Source organism: Felis catus, chromosome D3 (genome assembly GCF_018350175.1).
Source record: "Felis catus isolate Fca126 chromosome D3, F.catus_Fca126_mat1.0, whole genome shotgun sequence".
NCBI lineage: Eukaryota > Metazoa > Chordata > Mammalia > Carnivora > Felidae > Felis > Felis catus.
The window spans coordinates 44,487,246-44,506,087 of record NC_058379.1 but is presented as its reverse complement, the minus strand read 5'-3'; the positions used below and the strand labels follow the sequence as shown (position 1 = coordinate 44,506,087).

The 18,842-nt window shown below is 37.1% G+C and overlaps 1 protein-coding gene across 2 annotated transcripts in view; it reads left to right on the top strand.

The window, feature by feature from the left end:
- ABHD3 (abhydrolase domain containing 3, phospholipase) overlaps positions 1–18,842 on the top strand; it is a 38,599-nt gene that overhangs the window by 2,765 nt on the left and 16,992 nt on the right. For both annotated transcript variants that reach the window (XM_045041749.1, XM_011288076.3), the window contains one exon: positions 11,989–12,034. In XM_045041749.1, coding sequence (XP_044897684.1) covers positions 11,989–12,034 — 46 coding nt within the window. The remainder of the gene's footprint in view (positions 1–11,988; positions 12,035–18,842) is intronic.

Here is an 18,842-nt window from a genome sequence, read left to right as displayed (position 1 = left end):
CCCACTGAAGGGAGTGCTATGGAAAATAGCCATTACAAACCACTGAGAGAGTAGATGGTGACCCTCATGTTTCATTCCATATTTGAGCCCTGAATCTACTAATCTTATCTCATTGGCTTAGATCCCAAATGTAAAAAATACCCAAAATCGGCTTGTAGGTGATCTTTCTTTTTCCAAAGATGATCTATGCCTCTTCTGTCCATCTGAGTTTGTAGGTGCACATGACTAATGTCCAGTTGAGGATGCCACAGCATTTTTGAGTAGCCATTATTCAACTCAGTCACCAAGTACAATTTAATTTTTTGCAAGTGACTTAGCAACCTTAAGTTTCAGGTTCAGCTTTAATATCTTAAAGCAGAATCATTGTGAAAAGTACTGCTTTTTTGTGTCGCCTTTTTAAGCTGATAGTAGTTATGGTAATGGAACACTCTGAGGTGCATTTAAAGTGGAGTTGTGTCCTTTGTTAAACTTGAAACACTCTGTGTGAAAAATTGATGTGGAGTTTATATTAATAAAAACATTTTTGTATAAATGGGGAAATGCCATAAGAGCTAACTCAATTTTCACAAGTTAAGTCTGATCTTTTACAGATAAAGCCTATTTTGTCCATGAAATGACAATCTCTCAGATGTTTTGATAGGTGTTCTAGAATTATTGTTCCAGTGAAACTTGCACTAATATCAGGAATTCATCATTATTCCATGTTTAGCACCATCCAGTTAAGTGTGAGGCTTGATTCCAATTTTTTGCTAAAACTTAGTCATGCTTAAAAAGTATAGATCATAAAGCCTTCTGTGCATATTTAAATTGCTGATTCTGTACTTGGCCTGAGCTGTCTCTCAAGACTTAGGAAGTGCTTTTAAAAACAATGCAGTTGAAACTCAAGGACTAAATCTCATAAGCCCTGGAGTTGCCAGTCCACAAGGCTTTTTTCCACCCCTTGCAAAAGTTGCTAAATTTTATGACTATGACTATCATTACACTATGCTTCAAAGCTTCAAAGTTCTAACTCCCCTAAGGGTTAATATCTCTTCTACTGATTTGGACATTTTATTGTGAATCTATGATAAAAGGAAGGTTTTGTGCTAGATACAAAGAGTTGTGAGAAGTTGACCTTGCCACAAGGAGCCTAAGAGACGAGAAAGATAGACCAGGTCATTGTCAGCTGCTTGAAGACCCAGCTTATTTGGGTTTAGGGAACTCTAACAGTGAATTAGACTGGACTTGAAAATAACAGAGTACATGAATAAGCAGTGGTCAGTAAACTTTTCAGTGGCCTTTGGGCCTATCTCCATTTGTTTTTAATTAGGAGGGGTGGCTGAGAAGATGTATCAGTTAGCTTTTGCTGTATAACAAACTATCCCAAAACTTAGTAGCTAAAAACTACCACCATCCTGCTCACAATTCTGTGGCCCAAGAATTTGGGCTGGGCAAAGCTAGGTGGTTCTGGTCTTGGCTGGGATCATTTGTGCATTTGAGGTCAGCAGCGGGGACAACTCCCTGCATGGGGGCCCTCAGCAGGGATGACTCATCTCAGCTCCATGTGGCCTCTCATTCACCATCAGGCTCTGAGTTTGTTCATTTGGTGGCAGAGGGTTCCAAGAACAAAAGCAAAAGCTGCAAGGCTTATTGACACTCAGGCTAAGAACTCTCCTGATGTTGCTTCTGCCACATTCCAGTTAAAGCAAGTCTTGTGTGTCAGCCCAGAGTCAAAGGGTAGAGAAATAAACTCCATCTCTTGATAGGAAGGCCTACAAAATATTTTTGCATCATACCACAGATAGCAAGGTAGTGCCAAGGACCCCTGAAGTAAAAGAAAAGATCTGGAACTTTGCCATAAGGCTTGCATTGAGTCCTTTGAGACTGTATAATATAGTGGTGTGTGCAGGGTCTTTGGAGCTGGGCCTAGGTTCAAGTGTTGGAACTTCCACTTACTGAGAGACCTTTGCAATTAATTTTTAACTTCCCCAATTACAGCTTCTCACTTACTACAGAGAGTTTAAATGAATTAGAATGTATAAAGTACTTGGTTTAGTGACCTGAGCCAAAGTGGTCTTTCATAATGTTTCCCTAATCAGACTAGAACACTTTATAATTTAAAGAACAAGTACAAGCAAACCTACCTCTTGGGAAATATAAACACCTAGTTTCCTTACAGGAATGCTTGGATTGTGTCATTATGTGTCTTACACAATAGAATTTCATAGGCAGTATGAACACCCCAATACGGTGGGGGTATATTTGCCTTCAGGCCCCAGTTACTATCTTGTGGAAAGGTTGAGTTTGTAGGGAGACTCATGAATTTTGTCAGGTAGCCAGGGAACTGTTATTGCTTCACTGCTGAGATATGATTTAAACATTAGGGAGAACTTAACTCCTGGTGTATTGATAAGTGAAACATAAGGGTTTGCTATTGTTGCTGTTAAAAATTTTGTTTTTGGGGCGCCTGGGTGGCTCAGTCAGTTGAGCATCCGACTTCGGCTCAGGTCATGATCTCACAGGTTGTGGGTTTGAGCCATGCATCAAGCTGTATGCTGACAGAGCCTGCAGCCTGCTTCAGATTCTGTCTCCTTCTCTCTCTCTGCCCCTCCCCCCGCTCATGCTCTGTCTCTCTCTGTCTCTCAAAAATAAATAAATGTTAAAAAAAATTTTAAAAAAAAACTTTTTTTCCTGTGCCTGAAAACTGACAAAGACACAGAACTTTTAGGTTTCACCAATTCAGAATTAAGAATGGATGGGATAGGAACTAAGCTAAAGTTCATTTAAGATCACTGTGAGCAAAGGCTTTACTAACTAAGAAGTCAAATTGAATTGAAAAGGGAATACATAGTCTACCTGCCTGTTCATCTTCATGGGCCAAATGCAGTATGTATTCCTTGGATAAACTTGTCCTTGAGAGGAAGAAGAGAATTGCTGAGCCAGATAGCCCTAGTCATTCTTCCAAATTTTATCAATCAGATAAGCCCTCCATCTCCTGGAGAATGAGTAAAGTAAGCAAGGCCAGGAAGCCAGGAGTGTGTTTAGAGAAGCTTCTCTCATAGAAATCAGAGGACTGGAGAAAAAGTTACACCTCTATGATTGATAAAGTAGTTAGAAATCCCATTCATTCACTTAAGATTTGTTTTTTAAAAAACCTCTATTTGGTAACACTAATCGATATTTTATGTACCTGAATAATATCTGTTTTCTTAAGTCTTTTTCCCATTGTCTGAATTAATTTTTAGCATGACTACTAAAAAGAGGGAGTAAAACAGTAACTCTGAGAACATCTAAATCATCTTTTACTTTGGCCTCTTTTATTGAGAGCCTTCATCTACTATTTTGTTCCACCCCCAACTAGTATTAAAAAGAGTGGCCCATCCAGAATTATATCATAATAAGTCCATTGAAATCTAGGTCAGTCATTAAGTATTTTTATCAGAACCTATATTCCCAAAGAGCATACAGTCTAGCTGAAGCGATAAGGAGTATGTATGCAGTAGTTGGGAAGAAATGCATTAACGAGAACCAGGATTGACTACAAGTAAAAGAAAACTCAAAATAACAGTGATTTTAAAAAGATACAAGTTTATTTCTCTCTCATGAGAAGTTTATTTCTCTCTCTCTCTGAGAAGGTAGACCAGGGCTCTATAGCCTGTATCAGGAAGTGTTGCTTCATAACCTATGGCTGCTCTAGCTCCAGCCACCACAACTGTACCCCAACATCCAAGAAGGAGAAAAAAGACTAGAGAATGCACCATCTTCCTTTAAGGATGCTTTCCAGCAATTGTGCACACCACTCTTGCTTGTATCATATGGACCTGCTCTTCCTCAGCCACAAGGGAGGCTCGAAGTGAAATCGTTATTTTGAGCAGTCATATACTCAAGTGACACTAGGAGATTCTGTGACTGAGGAAGAAGAGGAGCATGGATACTGGGAGATAACTGGCAGTCTCTAGCACTTAGTGGTCAGTGTTGCAAGTGTGAGGACTCTGGAATATCAGACACCAAGTAAGACATTTTAAGCAGGGAAGGAACAGGTCAGAAGTGCCAGAGGCGAACAAAAGAGCAAGGAGAATGAGGACAGATAAAGCAGTACTGGAGAAGATTCAGCAGAGCAATGAGGAAGGAAGTCCAACTGCTGAGGGCTAAGAAGACCTCAGGAGAAAAGAGTGGGGTGGATCACATATCTTTTAAGTTTGACAGACGAAGGAGGGAAACAGGAGAGGATTTGGAAAAGAGCAGAAGGATTAATAGAGGGATTTTTCAAGATTGTGGGTGTTTGTTTTGAGAAATTTCTTTCTTACTGCATTTTTTATTACTATCTTCTTTTTGTTTTTCTTGCTACATTTTTCAAACTACTTACAGAAACCACTGACATTTTAATGTGGTTTAACAGGATTAAGATCTTTCAATGCAGGGCCACCTATTGGTAGCAAGGATGTCACTGTCCATCATTTATAGTTTTGAGAGGAACTTGAAGTGGGAGATGATTTAAAAGCGTTAAAATTTGACTAGTTTCTACATGTTCCTTTGCTTTCTAGTTTGGAGTTTGGATCTGTGCATTTTGATTTAGGTCAAGTATCACCAGTAGATAACTAAGCTTTAGGTGACACTTAGATTTTCCTGCAGTATCAGAAGGGCACTTGCAGGTCATCTACTGACTCTTCCTGAGGGAGGAAGGAAGGGGAGACTGAACTAAGGAAAATGAGGCATGGAACAAAAGGGCAAGTTCTGACTACTCCCCAGTGTAAAAGCAGTACCTTAGGTAAGAAGTCATTTCAAATTAACTCCAGAATGTTTTTATCTAAACATATTTTTGTAAGTTTTTGCTGTTGTTAAAACAATTTGGCTTTTAAAGTTTTGAAAATGAGTTCAGTTAACTGATTATTCATGAGACTGGCTAGATGAAATCATGCATAATAGAAAGCACTGGGTGAAGAGCTTAGCTTATTTAATGGTATTTATAGAAAAAGTTATAGTGGATACTGACAAGGAGTCTCATTCCCTAGGGAACTAATTGTTAGATATTCCATTATACAATGATTCACAAAGTTTTGGGGATAAAGCTTTATTTTACTTTATTTTTTTATCCGAGCTGGCATGCACTCAAAGGGTACTCTGTGTTCAGAGCACTCGCGCTCGTCTTTGGAAAAAGAGACTTTAATGTTACTAGCTTAGGTAGCCCAGGGCCTCTGAGTGGGATGGTTAAGTGGATTATTGAGTCAGGTCTGCTTGGATTCAAGTCCCAGTTCTGTCAAACACTTCCTGTGTATCCATGGCCAAATTACTCAATAACTCTGTACCTCAGTTTTCTCATCCATAAAGATAACTATACCTCATAGGATTGCCAGGATTACATGTATATATGTGAAGGTTTTTCCCCAGTGAACATTTTAAAAAGTAGTAGCTTTTTTTTAAAGAAGTATTTTTTTTTTAAATATTAGCTTTTTTTCTTTAAAGGAGTGAATTATGTTTTTGGTGTAGGGAAGAGTCATAGTCTTTTGGTCTGGTTAGGTAGAAATGAGGTACTTACTGCCTGGGCCCTATTACCAGGCAAGAAACCATCCCAGGAGAACCTGAGACAGCAGTGTGCCTGGCCAGACAGTGAGTGGTGCAGGGAGAGGGTAATGCCTAGCTAAGGTGGAGTGGCCACTGGAATCTATATCTTGGAACGCATACATGTTTCTTTTTTTTTTTTTTTTTTTTAATTTACATCCAAGTTGGTTAGCATATGGTGCAATAATGTTTCAGGAGTAGATTCCTTAATGCCCCTTACCCATTTAGCCCATCCACCCTCCCACAACCCCTACACATACATGTTTCTGACTCCAGTTTGGGTCATAAAGCTCCCAGCAGTGATCTGTGACACTGGAATGATTCCTATAAGTTCATACTATTAATGTAGAACACTTTTATTATTAAATAGTTCTTTAGTTGACAGAATCTACAGAAATACCAAAGAAACCCAGCTAGAATTCAAATGAGTAAGATAAAATCTGAGAACATCAAAAGCAACTGAGTAAATGTTAGGGAAGATGGGAGAGCTGGGGGCGGGGCAGTGGAGAAGATTCCAATAAAATATTATAAAAGAAAACTTAATGCTAGTTGTATAAGGTTTTCAGTGGCCTCACATGAAGGATAACTTTGACTCTTTTTTCCTCTTGTGGCTACTGGTTTTGAAATATTATACCTAAAAAGTGAATTGCACTAATTATGAACTTTTTTTTTTTAATTCATAGGACCACTCAGAGCTTATGACCAGCAAGAGATAACCAGAATTGCGATTTTGGTTTACTATTAATTAAATTTAGCTTTGTTGAGTGCCTGCCACATGATAGGCCCCATACCAGGTGCTATACTTAGGTTATCTTACTTAACATGTACCTAATTCCAAGAGCTGTATTATCATACTCATTTTACCAACCAAAAACAAAACTACAGTGTTCATAATTTCACCAAAGTTTGACAGTTAGTGTGTGACAAGGTTAAGCTTCAACTGTACAGCCTTGTTTCAGAGAAATGTATGATTGTTTTTTAGGCTCTTTGAAATATTGCTCATTCTTCAAAATTCTCCTTTACTCAGATGGCTCTTGGCTTGGGAAAATAGCTCCTCAAACCCCATGATTATTGCCTATCAGGATAATGTAGACCTATAATATCATAAGTGTTCATTTCATCAGAGAAATTCAAGACATGACAGGCAAACATATCATGTTTCCTACTCAGGGAATAGATTTTATAGGGAAAGAGTTGAAACAAGAGAATGGGGTTCTTAAATTATGGATTAAGTTTCACTATTCTCCATTACTATGTGGTGATCAGGAGTTGAATATGTAATACAGTCAATATATTTCTGTTAATTATCGTGTTTGATTTCTGATGCTTTACATTCTAGAAAAAGATACATGAGTTACATTCATCTGTTCTAATATCTTTATGACAGTAGTGAGGTCAGAAATGTTTAAGTGTTACCATTTTTTAAAAATAACGTGTATTGGGGTGCCTGGGTGGCTCAGTTGGTTAAGCGACCGACTTCGGCTCAGGTCATGATCTTGCAGTTTGTGAGTTCGAGCCCCACGTCAGGCTCTGTGCTGACAGCTTAGAGCCTGGAGCCTGCTTCGGATTCTGTGTCTCCCTCTCTCTCTGCCCCTCCCCTGCTCATGCTCTGTGTCTCTCTGTCTCTCAATAATAAACATTAAAAAAAATTTTTTTTTTAAATAATGTGTATTATGCTATTGGATATAATGCTGTATAAATGTAAATTAGGTTAAGATAGTTGATAGTGTGATTCAGATTCTTTATATCTTTCCTAACTTTTTTTTGATTGATAGAAGGATGTTGAAATCAACTATGATTATGGATTTTCTATTTCTCCCATTTAATTGTCATTTTTGCTTCATGTATTTGGAAGCTGTGTTATTAGTCATAGATATATTTATGGTTGTTAGTCTTGCTATGAATTAATTCTTTCACCATTATGAAATGTCTTTCTTTATCTCTGGTTGTGATGTCTATCTGATATTACTGTAGCTATACTAGCCTTCTTAAACTTACCATGTACATTTTTTTTTCAAACTTCAACTTTCAAAGTATCTGTATCTTTATATTTAAAGTATATTGCTTGTAGATAGCATATAGTTGGGCCTCGCCTTTTTTGTCCAGTCTGATAATTTCTTGATTTTAATAGGATTTTTAGTCCATTTACATTTAATGTAATTATTGATATGGTGGATATAGGTTTACCATTATAGTCTTTGCTTTCTGGCTTTTTGTTGTTTGTTGTTCCTTTATTTTCCTAGCATTTCTCTTTCTTTTTTTGAGACTCTGTGTTTTTTGTCTTATTATCAAACTTGGAAAAAGCTTGGCCATTATTTCTTCAAATATTTTTCTGCCCCATTCTCTCTCTCATCTTCTTCTGGAGCCACAGTTACATACATGTGTGTTAGATCTTTTGATAATGTACCACAAATCACCAGTGTTCTATTCATTTTTTTGAATCTTTATTTCTCTTTCATCTTTATGTTAGAACTGTAATTTACAAATCAAGTGAATTTGTTATTTCATATACTATATTTTTCTGACCTAGAATTTCCATTTTTAATAGGTTTTATTTCTCTGCTGAGATTTCCTATTTTTTTTTTATTCATTACAAGCTTATTTTCCTTTTATGTCCTTAAGCATAGTTATAATAGCTGCTTTAAATCACATCTACTGATTCTAACATGTGGACCATCTCAGGGTCAGTTACATTGATTATCTTATCTCTTGAGTATTGGCCATGTTTTCTTGTTTGCTTCCTGATCTAGTAATTTTGGCTTGTGTTGTAGACAGTTTGAATAATCCATTGTAGAGACTCTGGATTCTGTTATATTTTTCCAAATAGTACTGATTTTTGTTTGTTTGTTTGTTTGTTTGTTTGTCTTGTCAGGCAGACAATTTGTCTCAACTCAAACTTCAAACTGTCTCCTCTATGGTAGAAGCAGCTGAAATCTCTGTTCGGTTTTCTAGCCTTAATTTGATTGCTTGGAGTCTCACATATGTATAAAGGCTTAGCAGAGCTTTGGACCCAGTTTTTACCCAGAATTTAGGACTCTCCCTCTTTTGTGAGACTTTCTCCTCATTTTCTAACTGCTATAGTTGCACCAAAGTCTGTTTTCTGGTTTCTCAAGCCCATGAAATAGCATTTCTATCTGACTTTCATCCATCATTGAATAATAGAAACTGGTGCATCCCCTCAGGCAAAAAGCTGTTAAAAAAAAAGAAAAGAAAAGAAAAAGAAACTCATCCAATGCCATTTTCTTCTTACAAGTGTCAACTCTCATTTAGTTTCTACCTGCTTTGGTTGTTTTCCATTGACTTTATAATTTATCAAGACTTCATAGATATTATTCTTTGGAAGGATTCGCCTAATAGGATCTACTCTGACATGTTTGGAAGCAGAACCTTCTTGTCATCTTTTCTTTAACTGGTATTCAGAACTCTATACCTATTTTGGTCTTAACCTATTTTTTCCATCCTTACTTTCTATCGTTATACTCTAAATAGCCATGTTTCTGATAAGATGATATATTTTCTCATCCCTTAGAAAATTTCATACATTTCTACCTTATATCTTTGCTCCCCCTGCCCCCTCCAGCCCATATTATATCTCATACTTTCCTTCTTCTGAAATCTTTATCATTTTCCAAGTTTCATCATACTATTTATAGGTCTTTTCCATGAATTCTTTCCTGATCAATTTTGTCCAACCTGATCTCACAAAGCTTTATTATCTACACCATTCATTGGATATTGAACTGTATACTGCCTTATGTTACCACTTTTATTGTAGTCACTCAACTGAAAACATGATCTATTTCTTTTCAACCTAACTAGAGTATACCTCTCTTTGAGGCTAGGAACCTTATATTTATATTTGACTTTTCTCCTATAAGTTCTAACTCAATCTTTAGTTCAGTAAATGGTCTATTTAATAAATTTTTGAGTGAATGAATCATTCCAATATTAATATTTTTGTAAAGTACCTGGCATATAATAAACAATAATGTTTATCTGTTATTATTATCTGAAATCAGCTTAGTAATCTTGACTGTTCTTCCTACTCCACCCTCCAACTATTATTTCTGTTCTTATACTTAGAGACTTACATAATCCTAGAACTGGAAAATATTTAAGGTGATCTGGTAAAATGCCTTTATTCTGGAAGATCACTGGGCTTGAGCAGATTCAAGGCTATCTGGTCCATCTTACTGTAACAGTGGTTTTCAATCAAGGGGGCTTTAGACAGCTTCTCCTATTATTTGGTCCAAAATGTCCATAGCACTAAAGGTTGGGAAATCCTGTGCTATAGGTAGCTCTCTACCCTTTATTTAACCTTCTTTAAAGAAGTCTCACCTACTTTTCTAATTAATGTGTTCTAGTGTCACAGAAGGTTAATACCAAATGCATTCTCTATTTGATATTTATTTATATTTTCCCTATTTTGAGAGAACATTTAAATAGCTAAAATAAATACATAGGAAAAATAAGTTTTACAGAACAATTGTCCTCATATGCATAACCTTTAAAATTGTTTGGGAGAATTTGTAAAAATTATTTGGAAAGAGCCATTACAAAGATAACAGAAGCTTATCAAAGTCTTAGGAATAGTAGTTGTTTCACAACCAGCTCTTTTAGCTTCATGTGTAAAGTGTTCCCTGATAACTGTCAGGGCAGAAAAGGAGATTAGATGAAAAAAACTGGTTACTTGTCACCAACTGGAATGGGATAAAGGACAGAATGGCAGCCATCATTCTTCCTTTCTCTGTAGCTGCTTTGCTCCCTTATTCTTCCTTATCTTTCTGCCCAATTTCCGAGGCTTAGAAGTATATACAGTGATGACTGCTACTTATTGAACATTGTCAGGAACAAAGGCCTATGGAGAGGTCAGTACATTTCCTCCTCTAGCAAGAGATACCAGAGCTGTGATCCACTTTTGAAAGTTGCCTGAAGGAAAGTACAAATATCTCAGTCTGAGTTTGGAAGAAAATCCCAGATGTATATACTGCTTTTTCATGATTTTGCAGATCATCGTTTTCTTTGCCCTTACCAGTTCTATTCCCTTCTCTCAGTGGCAGTCACATGATGACATCTTGCCCGAGAAGCCATTTTTATCCTTATTTAGTGCTTGCTTTCTAAAAGTAGTTCTTTTCTGGATGACTAGGAGCTTCAAAGTTCAAGATCACAATTAACTTTAGCCCTGATTCTTGTGTAACCTAGGTGCTTATGCAAGTAAGTGCATGTGGCTAACTTAAATTTTGCTTATGTCCAGTCTGCATTGCCATTCTTTCTAGTGAGAAAAGATTAAGGCCACACTGATCCTACTCCAACTTTTCTGCATGTTTTCAAAGTATATTTAAGATCATTCTTTGACTAGTCAATAAAATGTAATATATCCAGCTGTATCTCACTTAAACACTTCCTTTTTTTCAGTTGGGCCTAACCCATACACTGATCAGCAACACACTGAAAGAAGGGAATTAGAACCTTAAATGGCCTTGATTGATTGGATAAGTAAACAGACAACACCAAAATGAATTTTAATCAACATGAATATAGATTCACTTACTCAAAGAGAATCCTTGCAGACCCGAGTCAGGATTTTGTTTGAGGATGGCAAAAAATACATATCTGGTGTTATGGTTGACTTAAAGTTAAATGAGAATTAAGCATTTTAAATACAAAATGGCTTTTTAAAGCTACCATGGCACCACAGCTACCATTGCTACTATTAGCTAACTTTCCTTGTGTACTTACAGTGAGCCAACACTGCTCTAAACCCTTAACATATGACCATTGACCCGGGAGAGACAAACAAGATAATAGGAAACACAGTTTGCCTTTCTTCCTCTAAGTCCACTGAACACCAAGCAGTAGCGTTGTGGGGGCCCTTCCTACCAGCTCAGGTGCCAGGTTCCTTGCAGCTCTACCTGTGGTCATGTTTTCACCTCAGGTAAAATTCCAGTCTCTGTGTTTGCTGAGCCTTGAGGGAAAAATAACTATTCCTGCCTTTCTTTTCTTTTTTTTTTTAACTAGCTATTTCTTAGAATAGGAATAGATACTTCATTAATGTTACAAAGAGAATAGGTAGAGGACTTTTTTTTTTTTTTTTAGTTTGAGGCAAAATCATTTAAATTTGATTTATATCTAGAATTGTTTTAATAACATGTGTTGAAAACCTACACATAGGTATAGGAAGAAGTTGTAAAATTTCTGCTTTTGGTAGGAAAATTTAACATCACTTCAATATACAATTTTCTGATTTGAACTCACATATTGAACTTAGAGAAGTGGAGTGTATTTTAGTGCATTTAAATAAAATTGTCAAACATTCTCATGTCTTTGGAACAGATTTTTAAAAATCTTTTAGTACCCTAAAACAGTGCCACTGAGATTATTTTAATATGTATTATATTGTGAGCAAGAATTGTGTGTAAAAATAATAAACATTACTTTCCTGGTTTTTAGATGTGTGGTTTTTAACAACAGAGGAGTGGCAGGGGAGAATCTCTTGGTAAGTAAACTTAAATTAATGACAACAGCTTAATTTTTAAAAGAATGATTTATAGGTTCATAATGAAAAGCACATTCTTTTTTATTTAAAATAACTGTGCATACAAGTTCATTGTGGAAAAATACAGATAAACAACAACAACAAAAAAATGAAATTTACAAGACTCATAATTATACAACCAGGGGAATCCCCTTGGTCTAGGTATATCCAGATCTTATATCATAAGTAAAATATATGTAATATATTTCTATTTTAATAGAAATTAAGGTTATATTTTAAAACTTTTATAGTTACTATATTTTAAAATCAATAGGTATTTACATTAGTTTTAATGGAAAACACATTTTCTTTAAAAATTAACTGTTAAAAATTAACAAATTAGCACAATGATGCTTTTTTTTCACTTAGAAATTTACTTTTGTCATGAAATGGATTGATGGTATGTTATATGCCTGTTTGCCAGTCAAAGTTCACATGGAAGAAATATTATTTAAATCTTTTTATTTAATCAGCCCTTTTTCCCTCTAGCCCCTAAAGTTTTTGTTAGAGGTTCTTCCACCTCTTAGAAAATCATCATTCAATCTGATGTTAAACCTGTGAGTTGGAGTGAGAACTCATATTCACTGAAATTTTTTTGAAGGTTTTCAACTGTCAATCCCTTACCACTCCAACAGGTCAAAGACAATTCTACCAAAACTGAAAGAAGCCTTTTTTGTGTGTGTTTTGAGTCATTAATAGCGAATGATATTAAGACTATAAATAATTAAGTCATGCTGGAAATAAATATAATCATGTCACCAATGTCAGTACTTTATGAGAACTTGGGGAAAAAAGGTCTCTTGCACTTTGCTTTACGAAGACTTGGGTCCTGGAGGGAATCAAGATCAATATGATTTCAAAAACTAAAATTATAAAATGTTTACATTCTTACTCAAGCACCTCATAGTAAATAGTTTGATGTGAAGATTCACATTTCCTCACTTAGTCCAGCCCTCTAGAAATCTTGTGGACAAATGACAGATGTTCTAAAGGGAAAGATTTGAATTTGTCTCTGTGGCCCTGGACCAACAAAATCATTTTTGAGCCGCTTTTGTCTGCTGTGTATCTATCCTTCTGGGTGTTTTCAGGGTACAAAAATGGGGAAGACATGGTCTGAGGCTCTTAATGAGATAATGTACTGCAAAGTAAAGTCCGTTAGGTCCCATAAAGTGAGGAACAAAGATCTGTTCATTCAGCAAAGCTGTGTTGTATGCCTGTTAAATTAGATACTGGACAAGGCAATAAGGTGAGGAATGTACTTGTTTTTAGATGCAACCTTAACCCTTAGGAGCTTTCACTTAAGTTGCAGGAGAGAGTTCAGATACTTGAAAATATATGCAATACAGTGCTAAGTGTAATTGTAAGAAGACATATAAAAATTGTAGAGTGTACAGAGAAGACATAACTAAGTGCTTGGGGGAGGTGAGAGAACATCAGAGCGGAGGTAAGTTTGAGTTGTATCTTGAAGGCTGTAGTACTAAACCAAGAGGGAATAGAGAAGCTTTTTCAGCATAAAGAGCAAAGTATTTAAGAGCATGGAACAGCAAGTACTTACTGGTGGAGGGATAATGATCATGATGATTTTATCAAATGTTTATTGAGTCCTTAGAATATATCAGTTATGTCTTTTTGTGCTTAATGTTCAGCAGTAGTAACAACGCAATGATTTGGGTAAGCATCGCCATCATCACTGCCATTTGCCAGATGAAGAAAGTGAGACACAAATAGGTTAAGAATTTGCCGAGCCAAGAAATTCAGAACCAGGATTCAGACCCATGTAGTCTGACTGTGTGCTTATATTCTTGAATATTATGCTATGCTCCCTCTCATTTAAGAAGTGGCAGGGATTCTTCTAGAGGGGGAGGGCCAGATTTTGAAGAGTCATGTATAGAATCCCAAGGAACCTGGTATTGAATCATTGACATTTAACATTTTTTCCAGCTTTATTGAGGTATAATTGACATATAAAATAATCTGATTATGTCCATGTTTCAGAGAGAGGACCATAGCAGCAATGTGTAGAAAAGAGATGGGAAGGAGTATGGAGGCTGGGAGGCCAGTTGGAAAGCAGTTACTATAGATTTACCTAGAGTTTAAAAATAGAGATAGGAGGGAGGAAGAGGAGAGAATGAGAATGAAGGGTATTCATGGGGCAGAAAGAATAATATTAATTAATTGCAGAAAGCAAAGAAAAGAGAGTCAAGGTTGACATTTCTAGCTTGGCTGCCGGTAAAAGACTCTTATGTTTGCTGAAATGGGAAATAGGGGAATTTATGAGATTTTTGGTGTAACAATAAAATAATTCAGTTTCAGATGTTTATGGTGCTTTGAGATCATCCAGGTGGAAATTTCTAGTAAACAGTTGGATATACTAGACAGGACCTCAGGAGAGATGTACGGCCTACAGAAAGAAAGGGATTGCCAGTGCACGAAGGGAAGCTGGAGCTCATAGTGGTTGAGATTGCTTCAGGATAATTTGAACAGCAAAAGGAGGAGAAGATGTATGGATAGAATCTTAGAACACAACAAATAGGAAGAAAGAGAGAAAAGGAAGAGCAAGAAAGTTGAAAAAACTTCTATCCTTACCATTGAAAGTTATTTGGAAATTTACTTTGAAAGAATGCAGCAACCCAGTAACCTTTAGCCATAACATTAATTGGTTTTTTGAAAACTCTCCAGAAACACCTTGAGTTCTTAGAAAGGGATAGGATCTACAGAAACATTTTTCAAATTTTATTTTATCAAACTTTTATTTTATTTTAAAAAATTTAGAATTCTAAGTGAGAGGGTAAGAGTAGCTTGGTCTCTAGAGTCTCATACAGAATATTAGGTTGAATTCTGATCAAATAGTACCTCCAGCAAATATTTGTATCACAAAGGCTAACGTAATCTAATTTTAGAAAGAATAAAGGGGCGCCTGGGTGGCTCAGTCAGTTAAATGTGCTACTCTAGATTTTGGCTCAGGTCATGATATCAGGGTTGTGAGTTCAAGCCCCAGGACCCTCCTCAGCGCTTGCACATGCGCACGTGCACTCTCTCTCTCAAAGTAAATAAACTAAAAAAAAGAATAAAGGTGTAAAATAACCAAAATATAGCTACAATTATATGCTTTAAAACGACTGCTTTAAAAAAAAGAAATTTAAGGGGCGCGCCTGGGTGCCTGAGTTGGTTAAGTGTCCGACTTCAGCTCAGGTCATGATCTCACAATCTGTGAGTTCGAGCCCTGTGTCAGGGCTCTGTGCTGACAGCTCAGACCCTGGAGCCTGCTTCTGATTCTGTGCCTCCCACTCTCTCTGCCCCTCCCCCACTCATGCTCTGTCTCACTCTCAAAAATGAATAAATGTTAAAAAAAAATTTAAATATGAAAAAAAAGAAATTTAAGGAGGAAATTAATTATAATTTAATATATACCTTTTGTACCCTAATGGATCACAAAAACAAGATGCCAATATTGATTATTAGAGCTAGCTTTATTTAGATCAAGGGATCTAAATAAGATCCCTTGATAATCCTTATTTCTGCCTTAGATCTATGAGCAATTTCTGTTTCAAACTAGAGGAACTCTGTGTATACTTACACCTCACCTTGTTCCAGAAAGGATTTAATGTAGTTCAGACCCAGAGTAAGTAAGAACTTCCTATAGGCATAAAAAAGAACAAAAGATGAATCAGCAAAGATCAAACAGGCACTGTCTCTAACTGAAATTAGCCCAAAAGAGCTAGCAAAGGTGAAATGGAATTTAGAGTAAGCAGTTCTGCCAGGAGCGGAAGAAATGCAAGAGGAAAAGTTTGCCGAAATATGTTGGTGATATACTTAGAATTCATAGGGATTACTATGACTCCTGCAGAGGAGAATGAGAAAGAAATTTTCCACTACCATGTTGTCCTCATTTCTAATTACACATTGTAGGGTTCTAGAAAAGGCAAAAGCCTTGCTCACTAGGAAATGACAAGCCTGCACATTGTCCTCCCTGGGGCTGCTAGCTATAGAAGACAGAGAGTCCTAGTCTCAGTAGATTGCGATTCAGATATTCCTGCAGGGTTCTTGGAGTCCCTGAAGTAGATAGTACCTTTTCTTGCTCTCTGCAGATGGATTTTCAAGGATAAGAATCCAGGAATCCAAGTTGTCCACAAACTCCCTAGTATTTGTAATTACTTTATGAAATATTATGTTTCCATTTTAGTTTAGGAATGATAATTTACAAAGCCAAAATTGAGTTTGTTGAAAGCTATATAGTGGCCCCATTTTTTGCTTTATGGGTCATACAGACTTCTGTGTCTCTAGGCACAATAGGAAAACAGCCACCTTGGAAAATAGTCTGGTACTTTCTCAAAAAGTTAAACATAGAATTACCATATGATGCAGCAATGCCACTCCTATGTATATAACCAAGAGAAATGAAAATATATGTTCACATAGTAACTTGTACGTGAATATTTATAGCAGCATTATTCATGTTAGCCAAAATGTAGAAAGAACACAGATGCCCATTGCTGGACAAATGGGTAAGGCAAATGTGGTATATCCATATCACTAGATATTGGTCAGCATTGAAAAAAGAATGAAGTACTTATACATGCTGTAACACGGATGAACCTTGAGAACATTACACAAAGTGAAAGGAGCTTGTCACACAAAATCACATGTTGTATATCCCATTTATATAAAATATTAAGAATAGGCAAATCAGTAGAGACACAGTATATTAGTGGTTGCCTAGAGCTGGGGGAGGGAGGGTGACTGCTAATGGTAGAGGGTTTCTTTTTGGGGTGATAAACATGTTCTGAAATTGTGGTGGTATTTGAACAGCTCTGAATATACTAAAACCCATGAATTGTACTATTTATTTATTTAGTTTATTTAAGTAATCTCTATACCTAATGTGGGGCTCGAATGTATGACCCTGAGGTCAAGAGCTGCACGCTCTTCCACTCTTCCAGCCAACCAGTCAGGAAGCCCCTACATTTTAAGTAGGTGAATTGTATCGCATGTGAATCTTGTCTCATAAGGCTTGAAAAAAGCCTTTGGGCACTTTCCAGTTCAAGTTAAAGCTCACTCTGCAGGTAAGGAAGAGCCAATGGCGGGGAGCAGAAGCTAGAAGATACTTTAAAGCAGGTTCTGCTCAAAGTGTAGTTTTGTGGATGAATTCCATTTCTCAAGTGTTCTGATACCAGCCCCTGACAAGACAAGGGACTGCGACAGAATGTAAACCACCTTCAGTTCCAAACACACTGCGGAAGTGAGCCGATTTTTTTTTTCCTCCTAGCAATACTCTTGGTGAGAGAAGCAGTGTGCTTATTTTACATTCTGACACCAGCACTTATCTCATCCCGGCCTGGCACTTTGAGCAGCTTTGCTTCAGAGATCCTCTAATCCTGAAAAGCTCATTTTTTAAATGAGCACACCTCTGGAAAAGTGGGGTGACAGGCCTGAGGTCATAAAACTGATTAGTGGTCTCAGGGCAGGAACTCAGGCTGTTTGTTGGAAGTCTTTACCTCTCAGCACTGACTTTAAGTCAAATCAGCCTGAAAATCTGGGGTTAGAGATAAAAGGAGTTTTCAACGAGAGGGTTCCTACCTCAACATCAGATAGTGGGTGGTTTATTAAAGGCTCAGATCTAGAGAAATCTGCTCTTGTTTCCTACTGAGCTTTACCACCTTTGCTTTTCATGGAGGCTAATGGGATGGGAGGGATGTAAGGCTCTCTCCCCTCCTGAGCCCTGTTTTCTGAAGGAGGCATTCAGAAGGGAGTAAGGACCTTCCTATGGTCTGATGGAGGAGGAACATATAGGGCAGGGCTGGTTAGGACACAGTTCAGTTGTCAGACTCATACCTTCAGACTCTGCCTTTCCTGTACTCAGTACCTTCCTGCTAAACTACATTGTGTCCCATCCAAGTCTGCTCTTTCCTAAATGCTCCAAAAATAACCTCTCTCTCCATCCTCCACCCCAATCAGAACAAGAAGACTCATCTCAGCCAGATGTGGGATGAATGCATTGAATCCTTTAGAATTTTTTCTTCACGTTGATAGGTCCAATTCAGCAATACCAACTGTTGTAAGTGGTGGGTACACAAAGGATTGTACAATTCTCTGTAGTTAAACAATTTTTCAAATAAAGAAAAATAATGTTTAACTAGGTGGCTCAGTCGGTTGAGCATCTGACACTTGAGTTTGGCTCAGGTCATGATCCCAGAGTCATGGGATCCAGCCCCAAGTTAGGCTCCATGCTCAGCATAGAGCCTGCTTAAGATTCTCTCTCTCTCTGGGCGCCTGGGTGGCTCAGTCGGTTAAGCGTCCTACTTCGGCTCAGGTCATGATCTCATGGTTCATGAGTTCAAGTTCCACATCGAGCTCTGTACTGACAACTCAGAGCCTGGAACCAGCTTCAGATTCTGTGTCTCCTTCTCTCTCTCTGCCCCTCCCCTGCTCACACTCTGTCTCTGTCTCAAAAATAAATAAACATTAAAAAAAATTTAAAAAAAAGATTCTCTCTCTCTCTCTCCCCTGCTCACATGCGTGCTCTCTCTCTCTCAAAAAAAAAAAAAAGTTTAAATAGTTAAAGAATTTCTAGGAATAATAACAGTAATTTAATAGCCACCATTTATTGAATGCTTAATATGTGCCAGGTGATCCTATAAGATATGCGATGTTTGACAGCACTTCCCTGTGCACTGCAAAGAATCCCTGTAGCACTAGATTTCCTTCTTCCCAAGTCGCTCTAGATCATTTTATCATTCTTGTCACTGCAGCCTCCTCCTCTCTTGGCTCA